General features: G+C 39.9%; 1 protein-coding gene across 1 annotated transcript in view; it reads right to left on the bottom strand.

The window, feature by feature from the left end:
• CCDC178 (coiled-coil domain containing 178) overlaps positions 1-14,954 on the bottom strand; it is a 310,284-nt gene that overhangs the window by 162,966 nt on the left and 132,364 nt on the right. Inside the window, exon 15 of the mRNA XM_065399325.1 lies at positions 11,318-11,477. Within this exon, the coding sequence (XP_065255397.1) occupies positions 11,318-11,477 (160 nt within the window). The remainder of the gene's footprint in view (positions 1-11,317; positions 11,478-14,954) is intronic.

Below are 14,954 nucleotides of genomic sequence, written 5' to 3'. Positions count from 1 at the left end.
TTCATCGTTGCTACAACTATGTTAAATCAGCCATATTAGACATCCTGTATATTTTATGTTAGATATTTAACAAACAGCAACATATCAATTTAGATATTCAGTTAGATTAACAAGAATAGCATACGTGTACTGATAATATGGCCAAATTAATATTGCTGCAGGAACAAGCTTTTGAATTTCCTATTTCTCTCAAGTATAACTGCATCCTTCATCCTGCATGAATGTAGTGTTTTTTGCATTTAATTTCCCTGAGTTTTAGTTGTTATAAAAGAAAATGATTTTCAAATGCTAACAATCCCCACTCTACTGCTGCTTTAAGGATTTAAGACAGTGTAAGCACTTAAACATCTAAGTCAGTATAGATGCTTAACTTGTCTTAAGGAATTAAGGTGGCATAGACGTTTAAGCTGATTTAAATCCTAAAGGCCACCAGGTGACCATTAACATACTTTGAAAAGGGTGTGCACTTCTGGAAAAAAAAATATAGACCACATTTCCAGGAGTGCAAACTCTTATACTTGGCGAAATACAATTCTGTGCATATCCAGCATGTAATTTTCAAGTGTGCATAACTTTGTTAATTTCCAGCCAATTTTTTCCCCAAACATAATCATGGATGCACTCTTGAAGAAGGATTTTTAATAGGTCAAGTTTCAATGTCCTGATGGTATTTTAGTTCTCTGTAGGGAAACAAACTGATACAATTTTAATTACACAACGTATATTTTTACCCCTAACATGCACCGATAACTCAAAAACTGCAGAAAAGAATTTCTTCCAACTCTAAGGACAAAGACCAAAAGTGTTTTCAAAAGTTTCTGAATGAGAAGGTAAGCACAACCTTCACTATCAGACACCATATGAAGTATAACTGGTAATTGTTCCCATTTTTTATATCATAATTGTGACTGTTACAATACTATTAATCTATATTTACTGTCAGGGTTGCTGTATTTTTTGCCATATGACTTGCCTCTCAGTGAGCCGTAAGACAAATCTGTTTTTTAAATTCCCATTGCCCTTCCCCTTTTTCATCCCTTCCATTCTCACTCAAAATGTTATTACCACCATGGCACCCAGACTCCAGCTGTGCATATTCCTCAGGAGGGCAGGTGTATAACTTCCCCATAAGCCAATAAAATCAGACAGTAGGATGGTTATTTGGGTAATACTGTCAGCACTCCCCACAGGACACCATATAAGTCACATTCACAATATGCTAAGTCTACCCAGGAGCAGGGAGTGAGATTCAGAAGTCTATCTTGTAACATGGGACTCCCACATACCAGTGTAGCACACTGTTGGAAGCCACTGAGTCAACTAATTAAAGACAATTTTATAGCCAGACGATTTGTTACCCTTACCCTGCTCACACACAAAATAGCCTAGAGGGAGTTGTGGCTCTCTGCAGCTTTTAAAAAAATATCCTCCATCTTTTGACACGTATTGAAATGTAAACTCCTGTGTTTACATGCACATGCTATAATCCATCTTTAAACAACATTAACGTTGATTAAAATTATTTTTTGTAAATAACATATGGTGACTGTTCTGAAGGTAACACCTGCTGACACACTGAAAGAAATAGCTAGAAGAAAAACAAGATGACCTATATAGACCTCTAATAGATCATAAAAGATAACTAATATATGTTATATTATTAAGCAAACAGTTTGGTCTGATATAGTTTTTCCTTCAATATTTCTTAGTACATTCACCACAAGGAGAGGTTACTTACCTTTGAATAACTTGAGATGTTTTGACTCTATGGGGGCTCCATTGTAGGGTGCACACATGCTTGTGTGCTCTCAACCAGAGAGTTGGATTAGAAGTATCTGCAGGTCTGTGCCCACACACCACATGGCCTCATGCTTCAGAGTGAGGGCACATAGGGAGGAAGGGATCCTCTGTTGCACCAGTTCCATCTCAACTACAGAATTAGACTCCCTGTAGTAGAGGAGGAGGGCAGGAGGTGGAGCTCCCAGAGGGACAAAACATCTTGAAGAATTCTATTTACTGAAAATTAAGTAATCTTTCCTTCTTTCTCAAGTACGTGTCCCTATGGGTACTCCACCGCAGAAGACTCCCAAGCAGTAACTCAACGTGGAGATGGGAACTGAGGGGGGTAAATCCAAGATGGTGCAGAGGACAGCATCACCAAAGGTCACATCAGTGTTGGATGCAGATAGAGTAGTGTAATATTTAGAGAACAAGTGAACTTAAGACCAATTTGTGGCCCTGTAAATTTCAGTGATAGGAACATCATTGAGGAGGGTAACAGAAGTGAATTGAGCCCTGATGCAATTTGCTGACACTCTGGGGAGGGTGCTTGTATCCCAGTAATCTCATAACAGGCTTGCAACCTGAAATCCACTCTAATAATCTTTAAAAGGAGATTGATTGTCCTTTCATTTGTTCAGAAAAGGATATGGACAGCCTAGGGGAAACCCCGAAGCATTTACTCCTATCCAGATAGAAGGGTAGTGCCTCCAAATATCCACAGTGTGAAGGTTTGTCTCTTCTCTGGAAGAGTGAGGTATGGTGAAGAATACTGGCAGATTGATATCCTGGTTGATATGGAAGTCTGATGAAACTTTCGTGATAAACCGAGGATTGGGGCATAGTATGACCTTGTCACAATAGAAGGTAACATAAGGCAGTAAGCCATGAGTGCTCCAAGTTCTCACCCCCTTCTAGCTGATAGGGGCCATCAAAAGTCTGAAGGGGAGGGCACGATATTGATAACATTTTGAACCAGCAACAAACCACAGAAAATGTTTATGGGAGGGGTGCACAGCGACATGAAAATATGCATATTGAAGGTTGAGAGCAGTAAACCAATCCCATTGACTCAGACAAGGGATTATGGAAGCCAGGGTCACCATCCTGAAATGCTGCAAAAGAACATAGGTAGTCATGTTTCTGAGGCTTAGGATTGCAGTCCAACTGCCCTTTGTTTTGGGAAAAGACAATTACTTACCTGTATTGAACCACTGTTCTTCGAGATGTGGGTGCAGACATATTCCACTCAGGTTTGTGCACTCCCAGAGCACCAAATATGGAGAATTTTGCCTAGTAGTACCCAGAGGGGGGGTCCTTATGCCCCTCCCATGGGTACGTAATGGCGGCATCACCCTGACCCTCCTCAGTTTCTTTGCACTGAAATCCCCAGCTGAAGACTCCAATGCAAAGGGGTAGAGAATGGGTCGGGAAATACGTGTTCATCCACATCTCAAAAAACAACATTTACCATACAGGTAAGTAACCGTTTTTTCCCAGGTGACTCACAAGCAGTTCCAGCAGGAGGTGGGTTCAGAGTCTAATTAAATAGTGGGTGCAGGATTGTCTTTCCAAAGTTTGCATCCAATCTCGATGCTGTGGTGATAGAATAATATCTAGTAAAGGCTGAATTTGTGTAGATGTTGTCCAAATCAAAAACCATTTCCAAGTTACACAAGTAGGTGGCTATACCTCAAAGCCAGCCTGACTGGTCTATACTTCCCCGGCTCCACCTTTTTCCCCATTTTAAAGATGGGCACTACGTTAGCCCTCTTCCAATCTTCCGGTACCTCTCCTCATCCATGAGTTTGTAAATATTCTTGCCAGTGGCGCTGAGATTTCTCCACCTAATTCCTTCAGTACCCTGGAGTGAATACCATCAGTCTCCACTGATCCAAATTAATTCAAATTGGTCAGATCTTTGACATGTTCTTTACTTATCCCGATTTGCATCCCTTCTCCTTTATTGTCTATGGTAACTTCGCTAGTCATTTGGTCATGTTATTTTTTGTGAAAAGACTGAAGCAAAGTAAGCTTTGAGCAGCTCTGCCTTCCTATCATTTTCTGTTACCAGTTCACCTTCTCCACTGAGCTGCAGACCCACACCATCTCTGATCTTTCTTTTTTGTCTGACATGTTTGTCTGAAGAACCCCTTTCTTATTGTTGCTAACATTTCTTGCCAGCTGTAACTCACTCTTTGCCTGGGCTTTCCTGATTTTGTCCCTACATGCTCACACTATTCCCTCTATACTTCCTTGGTGACATGCCCCTCCTTCCATTTCCTGTATGTATCTCTTTTGGTTTTTAGATAGCTAAAAAGCTCCTTGTGCAGCCACATTGGATTCCTGTGGCTCTTCTTATCTTTCCTCTGCATCAGAATAGCTTGATTTTGAGCCTCTAGTATTACATCTTTTAGGAACTGCCAGCCCCCTTTGACTCTTTTTCTTTCTAATTGGTCTTTCCATGGGACTTTGCCTACTATTTCTCTGAGTTGATTGAAATCTGCCTTTCTGAAGCCCAGTGTCTTTGTTTTGCTGTTGTCATGTCCTCCTTTGCATAGGATCTTGAATTCTAATATGGCAGTTTCTCTCATTAACTGCATCCATCACCAGGGAGTTGGGACTGGGGTGTGAAAAGAAATATTTAGCCCACCAACTGGCATATAATATTTTTGTCTGCCCATTTTGCAGATAGATGTGAGGATGGCAGCAAGTGTTTGCCACAGATTACGGGCTGGAGATAAGAGTGCCTCATTAATGGGCAGTGCTATTTCCCCACGTGGAGTGGTGTGAACAATGTCCATCAGAGAGTGCCGGGACTCTCATATCTCCTCTGTCAAGATGTGAAGAGATACTGCAAGTCTCTTCATTAGGTCCTGAAATTACCTAAAATTGTCTGCATAGGATGGTGGTGTTGGCATCAATGCCTCGTCTGGGGAGAAAAAGATGTATGGGAAGAAGGTATCTGCTCCTCTGGAGGTGGCAGTGGACCCTCCTGGTCTTCCTTCCATACCAGAGAAACATGCAGCACTGGTGACTATGAGTGCAGTGCTGGTGACTGGGGAACTTCCAGACATGGTCTCTTGAGGGCAGGAGCCCTACACAATTGGTCCCCCATAGGTTGTCCAGAGATCCCAACAGTCCCACTGAGGAAGTGGGTAGGAGAAGGGACCCCAGGGGAATTTGTATTCAATGGGCATGTGGCAGCTTCTGGAGTCCTTGTCAGGGTTTGCTTCTGAGGCATCAGAGAATAAGCTACTGAAGACTTCTGAGTCCCCAGTCACCCAAGGAGGGGCAGTAGGCATCGGTGCTGGAAATGCTACAGGAGGTTGCAGCATATAGATAGGTGGATGGGTAAGTACCAGGGGCTGAACACTTTCTGGAACCTGAAGAGAGAAGGTGGTTGGTGGGCACAGAGGTACTGTGGTAAACACTCATATAAAGGGGTGACACTGGTTCCTCCAAAATCAAGAGGTCTTCCTGTGAGAGAAACCTAAAGTTTTCAGGAAAGCTTTGATAATGTATAGCCTAGACTGGGGGGGTACTGGAGACCTAGTTGGGGGGACAGGAAGGGAGTTGCAGCTGGTGCCAAAGGAGCTGTTAAAGTGGGATCTCTATGCTCCAAGCATATATGATCCGAGGTATCAGAGGAGGAGCAGAGGTAAGAGAGGGCTCCATATGAGTCTGAGTAACAGACAGTACCATTGCCTTGGACTTTCTCACGTCCTTGGATTTTGATGAGTTTCAGTGCCTCGATGGTGCCGGGGAAGATGACTTTTATCATTTCTTGCTGGCTGGCTTATCCTGAGACGTCTGTTTAGATGGTTCCAAGGACCCAGTGCCGATACCTGACAGAACCTCAGAGGTACCCATTCTGGGATAGGAGGTCTTCTCAGAAACAGTTCTAAGAAGTGACTTATCTCTTTTTCTTCTCTCAGGAGAGGTAGACTTTCTTTTCTTGGCATGTTTTATCTCCAAAGAAGCCCTGGGAGGTGCTGAAATACTCGGAGGCGGTGGGGGAATTCAAACCAGATGGGCCTGAGAGTTCCATGAGGAAGAATTTCAGCTCAGCTTCCTTTGCAAGACCTGCTCTTACACTCCATACAGACTTTGCACTTGGGATGGGACAGGAGAGTCTCTGAGACACCAGAGAGAGATATAATGCCCATTGCTCTGGGGACAAAACCTTTTGCAAGTCTGACATCTTTGAATCCTGGAGCCTTCGGCATACATCAGATATAAGGCTGAGAGGGCCAAGGAATCAGTCCTGGAGATTGGGGAAAAGAAAAAAGGTAGGTGGAGACACCCCCTTTCCCAAGGCATACATTTGTGCCAAATATCTTAATAATACAAAGAAATAAAATGAATAACAGAAGAATGACTATGTAGTTGCTAGGAAGCAGCAGACATGCAGATACTCTGTCTCGAGCTGCAGGCATCTGAAAAGGAACTGGAGGGGTGACAGGTCTGCTTCTCCTTATGTGCCCTCGCTCTGAAGCAGCAGACCGAGTGGTGCACTGGTGCGAACACTACTAATTTAAATCTCCAATTGACAGCACACAGGTGTGTACACCTCCTACAATGGAGCACCCATAGAAGAATGATATCGAAAAACCTCCATGATATTTTATTTCTGTAATATGCACTGCTAACATAGATCATTCTGCATATGCTTTCATTAGTAATGCTAGCTGATGAAGCATCATATCATGATTTGGCATTAAAATTGGTTGAATTTTTCCAGTAAAACTTTTTATCATGCAAAATGCCTAAAACTTAACTTAACTAAAACTTAACTAAAACCATAACTAAAACTTACTTCTGGACATTTCATTTTACAGGAAATTGTTCTCTTTCAGATTTGGAATGAAACAAATTTCAAAATAACAGAATTTACAGTGAAATGGAAATTTCAGTTCCTGCACAGCTCTACTTGGTATTTCTAATGTCAGTAATTTCCATCATGTACTTTTGGTTTGAAAGAGAAAGCCCTGCCACTATAGAAACGAACTGGTTCCAAACAAAGCATATTTGTATATACTTGGGGAGGTCTACTTCAATTTTAGAGGAAAAACTGATATTTGTAAATGCAAGTTTAAAAGCTACCATAAAGAAATATCCACCTATTATTAATCACCCTAGTATCACAAACCATTGTAATTAATTAATAGAACAGAACACCTTCTAGGAGAAATTATTGTGCGTTAAGGATTTCTTTTAGCAGAACACTAATATTAATGAACAGAAATAGACAGTGATGCCCATTGCTATCCTTTGAAAGAAAATATAAAATTTCAGTATATCTCTGGATGCTAAATGCAACAGAATTTATTCCAGATTATTACCTTCATATGTAATCAAGTCTGTCTGATGGGTATATGAATCTGCATTTTAGAAGTACATGGTTAGGGTTCATCCAATAGCTAGACCTAAATATGGGACTAGATTTAAGTTTGGGAAGGGACAGGAAGGGAGTTTGGTTATTTGGGAATTCTTGCTCCAGCTTCAAAAAACAGAATACTCCTACTTGTAATTATTTTAATTGAAAGGATACTAACCATGTAAGTAGCAGGTAATAATATAATCTGAAATGTATTTGTGCTAGAGCTAAAATAATAGCATTCCAAGGGATCATCTTGAAGAGTATTTTTTGGAAATATCTCTTCAAATATGATCCCAGTGTCTGTGATGGGATCCTCAGCTGTCTATGTGTTTATACCAGGGGTAGGCAACCTATGGCACGCGTGCCAAAGGCAGAACGCAAGCTGATTTTCAGTGGCACTCACACTGCCCAGGTCCTGGCCACCGGTCCGGAGGGCTCTGTATTTTAATTTAATTTTAAATGAAGCTTCTTAAACATTTTAAAAACCTTATTTACTTTACATACAACAATAGTTTAGTTATATATTATAGACTGATAGAAAGAGACTTCTAAAAACGTTAAAATGTATTACTGGCATGCGAAACCTTAAATTAGAGTGAATAAATGAAGACTCTTCTGAAAGGTTGCCGAACCCTGGTTTATACCATGCACATCAGTATAGAATGTAAGTGTATATGTTAGCATAAATTTTGGGAAAGAACACTGTTTTGTATCTGCAGAATGTAAGGTTTAAAGAAGCTATTACAGCACTTAGATCCTAAGATATTTGGGGCAGGCACGGTCTTTTTGTTTTGTTTTTGTACAGCCCTTGTACGATAGGGTCCTGGTCCTTAACTAGGGCTCCTAGGTGTTATAGTAATACACATAAATAAATATAATAACCATCGAGCTGGCGTGTTTCTCGTGGGGGTCCCACCAGGATCTGTTCTTTGCCCTACACTGTATAATATTTTTAACAATGACCTGGAAGAAATCATAAAATCATCACTAAATTGGAGTTGATAAAAAATTGGAGTTGACATAAAAAATTGGGGGAGTAGTAAATAACGAAGTGGACAGATCATTAATATAGAGCGATTTGGATTGCTTGGTAAGCTGAATGCAAGCAAAATTGTATGTTTTAATATGATTCAATGTAAATGTATACATCTAGGAAGAAAGAATGTAGGCCTTACAGAATGGAGGAGGGACTCTATCCTGGGAAGCAGTGACTCTGAAAAAATTGGGGGATTGTGGTAGATAATCACCTGAACACGAGCTCCCAGTGTGACACTATGGCCAAAAGGGCTAATGCAACCCTTGGATGCATAACCAGGGGAATCTTAGTAGACAGAGAGAAGTTATTTTACCTCTGTACTGGGCACTGCTGTGACCACTGCTGAAATACTGTGTCCAGATCTGGTATCCACAATTCAAGAAGGATGCTGATAAATTGGAGAGTTCAGAGAAGAGTCAAGAGACAGCTCCAGGCATGCATTTGAACTGGCAGAGGTGGAAGTTAAATGAAGATAAAAGACTGATCAAGCATAAGTGAGGACACCAAAACAGAATTAAGAGAATGCCCAGATGCCCTGGGCTATGTAGAAGGTCAGACTAGATGATAACAGTGGTCCCTCTAGCCTTAGAATCTATGAACAAGTATGACTGTAAAAGCCATGGGAACATTTTGGGCCCTGTGTATGCAAGAGCCAGGCCTTTTGCAGTACACAAAGGGATGATAGCTACCTGGACAGACATCCATTAACTGCAGTATGGAGGAAAGCATTAGCTTGAGTGGGGCACAGTCCAGAAAATGGTATGTCAACATCTGGAGTTCTGGAAGGTTTTGATTCCCAAAGGGGCCCTGGGTGGGGCTTGACATTGGAAAGTTACGGCCTATGCCCGTAGTACAATGGAAACTAATGGGACAGTTGGAAAATATGAGCTAAACCTTTCCTACGAGTAATTTTCAGGAGACATCAGAAATAAGGTGGATGTCTGGATATACAGGCAATTTAATGGGGCATTGAGCCCACAAGATGGCGAGAGAACAGGAAGCAGGTCACAGAATGTTAAGCGGGTCACAGAATGTTATGGGACCAGCTCATGCCACTTCTGCACTCCCTGATGGGAAATTTACATTCATCTAATATCTCAACTATTCATTTAAAGGAGAATGATTTTAGGATTTTCAGGTGAATTTGAGTCAGGATTTAGCAGGAATGTAGGCTGAATTACCTAGTTGCATCTGGGCACAAAGGTAATTGATGTCAAATGCATGCAATACATATATGACGGAAAGCTGTCACCTCTGCTTGTGTGGATTGAGCCCAGAGGACTGTGAACCAAAAGGTCAGATTCTTTTTGGACATTGGTGGCACAGTGATCACAGCCAGGACACCAGGAACAACGTTCCTGAACTTTACAGGGAAGACAAGTGAGTTCTTCAGATATGGGACTGTTAGGTTGTTGTAAGAACTTACAGATTGGATTGATGGGAGGCAGATACCAAGCTCTGGACTCAGGGTTACAGCCAAGTTATTCAGTGGCATCCCTTGTGGCCAGTGCAGGTGAGACACTCCAAGGGTCCTGCTCTCAGATGTAAACATGAGATACGGTTGGATCCTATTAGTCTGCAGAAAAAGGGGAAACCTTAAGTATCCTTCATGTGTATCCTCATGCCCCTTCACAGGGACAGAGCAAGAGGGTGAATCCCCAGGGTTAGGCTGAAGAGGGGCAAGCCTGAATACTGGTTATTTGACATGTTATCCATTTCACACTGCACTGATCCCAAATAAATGCCTGGTATTTGGGGGTTCTCCCATTAAAGTTAACAGTTAATGAAGTTGCAAAACTTCTACTTTTAAATCTATCTCTGTATCTATGTTCATTCTCCTGCGTGTTCTGATCAACACAGGCTTTGTAGAAACAAACAAAACCAATTGTTAAAAAACATAATGGGCCTTATTCTCTACAACACTGTACCAATGCAACGTGAGCACAAAGCACTACTGCCACTCTTGTGAGTGGAGTGATTTGATATTTCACATTCACATGTATTACTTTGCACAAGTGTAAATACCTGCCATGTGCAAAGGCAGGAGAGAAACAGGTCCAATGTTAACTGAAATGTTTCATAAATTGTTTTGGTAATATTTGAATGAAAAAAAATCTTACTTTGATTTAAACAGTCCCCTGGAGTGTTTGCAATTAAAATACTGTACAGTATCACTGTGCTAGAACATCGAAGCTGGAAAGTGAAACTAACTAAAAATGACAGAAGTGATTAGTCTATTTTCAAAGCCTATTCTGAGTGAAGTGCAAAAACTAAACAAGCAATATAGTGCTGAAGAGTACAATAAAGTAAATGTTTTAAATTCTGTCAAATTTTAATAATCTAAGATTGTTTTGAACATAATTGAAGATAAAAATATTAATCAGTGTTCTTAGAACCATGCAAGTATTTTTAATATCATTTGTATGCAAAGCACAACAAACAGAAATTAAATGTTGTCAATGACAAAAGAAACAACGTAATTTTTCTTTATCTTAGATAGAAAAGTTAAAATGTGAGAATAATTCTTCAATATAGAATTTAGGGAATTTTACAGTATCTGATCTTTCGTAAGAGTTTTGTAGCTAAAACAACTGTATTTTCTAAACGTCTGCTTCACTAGGCCCTGATTTTGCAATTAACTCTACACAGGCTCAGGGGGTCCATCTGCTTGGTGCCAAATACAGCATCAGTGCTCCAGTCAAATTTCATATAGAAGATGCCATTATGGAATATCTGTTGCCTTCCAATTTATAAAGTGATAAAAGATTTAGCATGTTCATTGCTTTGCAGAACAGAGGTCAGGAAAATGGAACGGGAAACACTTAACAAATTAAACATACGTGTAAAATTAACACGGCAGAATCAAATTAATAACTGTATACTTATCCTAAAGGAAGTCATTTAGGAATGTCAGGACCAGATCCTACAGTCCTAACACAGAAAAATAGCAATGGACATCAATAGAGGGTGTTACTTGCATATTGCCAAGAAGATTGTGCCCTTATATACTGAAAATTTAATAAAATTGTGCTAAAGTATTTAAAAGACGTCAGTAACTAACCAGATTTAAGTGATGCCATTTTACTTCTGTTAAACAAAACAGTTCTAATGGTACCCACCTTCATCTCTTCCAAATTTTTCTGTCTAGTCCATAGTAATTCTCCATATGTTTTTTCCTCATGCTGTATTCTCTTCTCATATTTTTCTAATTCATTCTGGAGGTAATCAATTATCATCTGATTTTTCTCCTGCTTACAGCTAACAGCACTAAAATTTTCCCTTTAAAAGAAAAAAGTTCTTAATTAAAATTAAAATACTATAAATATTAAAATTAAAATATTATAAACTGATTTTTTAGTCTTACCTTATATAGTTTAATATTTAATTTTACTGTAGACAAAAAGACAGACAAATCTCACATATGTTAAGATCCATTTGAAAAACCATATAGAACCAGGTGATAGATATAACTTATGTTCTTTAGAATAACCTCACACGTACTCTGCCCACTAATCCATCTCCATCAGACTACTAACATTTAAAACTCTCAGCAACTTCAAAAAAAGCTTCTACTTTAAAAATATCAGCTGTCCTGGGAAAGGATCACTTTCCCCTCACATATGAAGTTTTCCTCTAAAATTATACTGGGGGTGTGAGATGCAGAACAGTCTAATAAGCCCAGGACCAATATCTGATGACTCACCAGGGATAGAAATGAGAGCTTTTAACCACTGAAAAAAGCTTTCCAGTGGGATACAGTATTAGTTTCTAGACCTGGTCAGTCCTTGGACATTTCTTCTTAAAATTGCACCTTTTTGATTAATATAAAAGGTATGTTAGGCCATCTTTAGAGGTTTCTAAAATGTCTGTCATAATTTTCCTTTTCCTCAGAGGTCTGTACATGAGTACTCATGTTATTAATAGAGCCACATTTTCACACAAAAGGATATGAAAAATAAAATATAGCAAATTAGGGGTCCTATAGATAATATAGTATTTGATCATGTAATTAAAGACTGTTATAATGCATATACACAAGGGGACAAATAAAGGTTGCACAGGAAACCTTAAGTCTGGCATTTCCTAACTTTTTAGTGCTTTACTTTGTAACCTAAATGTTGTTTTAAAATAGCTTTTTGGGGGGAGGTGGGGTAATGCAATTTCCTTCATTTTTTTTAAAAAAAGCAAACTGAAACACTCAAAAATTCCTTCATGTATAATCATGGTGATCTCATATGTGTCATCAGCAGTACTGGAAACTTTAGATCCACTGCACAGACCTCTCCCACTTACTAACAGCATATCTGGTAGCAGTAGTAGAACTAGCCACTAGCGAGGAATGAGACACATACTTTGCCAGTGGGATTTACAGCTATCTGCTGAAAGCATAGGAGCGTTGAGATTCAGGAATCCTGGGTTCAATTCCAAATTTTGGAGGAAAGTATGTTCTATTGGTTACAGACCCTTCTGCCTTGTTTCCCCTAGCTTGCCCCAGTTACCAGCATGTGCCCCTTAATCTGTCCCTTTGCTCCCATTTCCTTCTCCTTATGTTCCAGGCACATTATGTAGGCTGTTAGGTACAGGGAAGGAAAAGGTTCCAGCATGATTAAGTATGCACACTTCCAGTTCCCTTAGGACCCCAGGTGTTGGCTATCTCCCACTAATCCAATCAAACTTGCCCCTCTCAACTCCCAATGAGACAAGAGGAGCTTGGTGCAGTTGGCAATGTGGTAGGTTCTTGCTTAGAATTGCTAGTCCTATGCATTTTCTATAGGGTTTTTGTTTTTCCCAGGGAGAGTGAAAGGCAGTAAGGTTTTTCAAAATGGTTCACCATTTTTATTGGGTTGTCTTGATGGGCTTTAGGGTGGGACTGTGTTTTCCTTAATTAGTGTGTTAGCATAGGGATTTGTGGTAGTCTTTTCAGTTACACAGTTGCCGCTACTCTGGAAATTTTTTAATTTTATAGTACTGTTGTTTTAGTACTATATAGGTCAAATTTTCTATTTTATTCTTGTAGTTTATGTTTAGGCTTTTGCTATTTTTTTTTTTTTGCAGTTAAACAGTAATAAGTGGGAGAGGAGATCAGATAGAAGTGTGAGAGAGTAAGCTAGAAAGTAAGCAATAGCCATGAGTGACGTCAGCAGCAGGAACCCCATGTCCCCAGTTTCTCCACCAAGCCAGGCAGGAATCAGCACCTGGAATCAAGGGCTGTTGCCTCTAGCTGCTTCCCTAAAGTGTGCACGGTTTCTTCACAGAAACAGTAACTCCCATATCATAGGTCTGCTGATGAACAGGCTAAAAATCTATTGAGGTATTTGAATGATCTTTCGTCACTTGGTTTAAGAGACTGAGTCAGACTCAAACAGGAAAGTTTCTTACATGCTACTTGCCTTAATTTTTTCAATATCTACACTAATCCTCACAAATGAGTTGATCTCTCTCCTCATAGATGGGGTCAGTTCAAGCATTTTGAAGAGGATGCTGGGAACCTTAAGTTAACCCATCTTGCAAACTACTAGAAGAGTTCTTCTAAAGTTGTATAACAATCACTTAAACCAATCACCATTCCACCCAAAAGTAAAAAATGTAATCCAAATAGATAAGCATGTTTAATATTTAACCAGCTATACCACCCAGAAAATAATAGGAACTGGCTCCAGGGAAACCCTTCTTTAAGATATGTACATAAAATGCCAACTGCTGGGACAGACTATTAGAGACATTAATAGAATAAAAGAAATTAACAGGTAAGAAAGATTCCTTTTTTCTGCATACTCACCACTAATGGGAAATAACAATCAGCAAGAAGTAGCAAGCAATGAGAAAGAACCTTTTCCTTCTGTTTCTCCACCCCCCCCCCCGTTTTTTTTTTTTTTTTTTTTTTTTTTTTTACACACAGGCTGTATGCTCCAATGATCATAGAGGCCATAGGTGCACTATCCTAGTTTTCCAGCAATTCACATGGGGGAGGAATTCCACTTGTGCTGTATGGTCTCTGTGCAGAGGAGAATGGTAAAAATTAGATGGGGAACAAGCAACTTCAATCATTTGGATCCAAGTCTTGGAAGTGGAGTGGCTTCAGATCTTTTAAGAGTGAGATGGGATACCTGAGAAGCAGAGGCTCAAGAAATATTCAAAGTATTCTTTACAGAATTTCAAAATCAATGGTCTTTTTAAAGAGTAGGAATTGGAAAAAAGTTTGAGGAATCCCTCAGCAGAAGGAGTGCTGAACTCAATAACTATTCAGAACCAAAGAGTTACTGGAAGTGACAAAACAAACACTACAACCTTTCACTACCAACTTCAATTGCTCTTAAAGATTCTTGGCCAGAACCAAGGAATAGAGTTTGGGATACAGCATCCCATTGCATGAAACTGATCAAATGGATGTCAGTATCAACTGCTGGATATGAGATGCTGAGCACTGATCCTCTCTATTTTTGGAATCCACTGGACTGGAGGTCTGAGCACTAGGTTCAGCTGAATCATTCTGCTTGAATCAAGGTTTGGAAGAAGCCAATCCCAGGCAGTTGGGAATGTGTAGCACCTGCAAATGGAAGTGAACATGACCGCAGGAAGGGAGTTATAGTGTGTGGAGGCAAGGAACTCTTTTTTCATGACTTCCCCATCCTGTAAGTAACTTTGCAATTGAACAGCACACAGCTATTTTCTCTTTGACATTGCACAGCAGGCTCACCTTTATCCTGGAGAAGAGTAAGCCTGCTGTGCAATCATCATCTATGGCCCTCCAAGGCT

Source organism: Emys orbicularis, chromosome 2 (assembly GCF_028017835.1).
Source record: "Emys orbicularis isolate rEmyOrb1 chromosome 2, rEmyOrb1.hap1, whole genome shotgun sequence".
NCBI lineage: Eukaryota > Metazoa > Chordata > Testudines > Emydidae > Emys > Emys orbicularis.
This window is presented reverse-complemented; position numbering and strand designations above follow the sequence as displayed.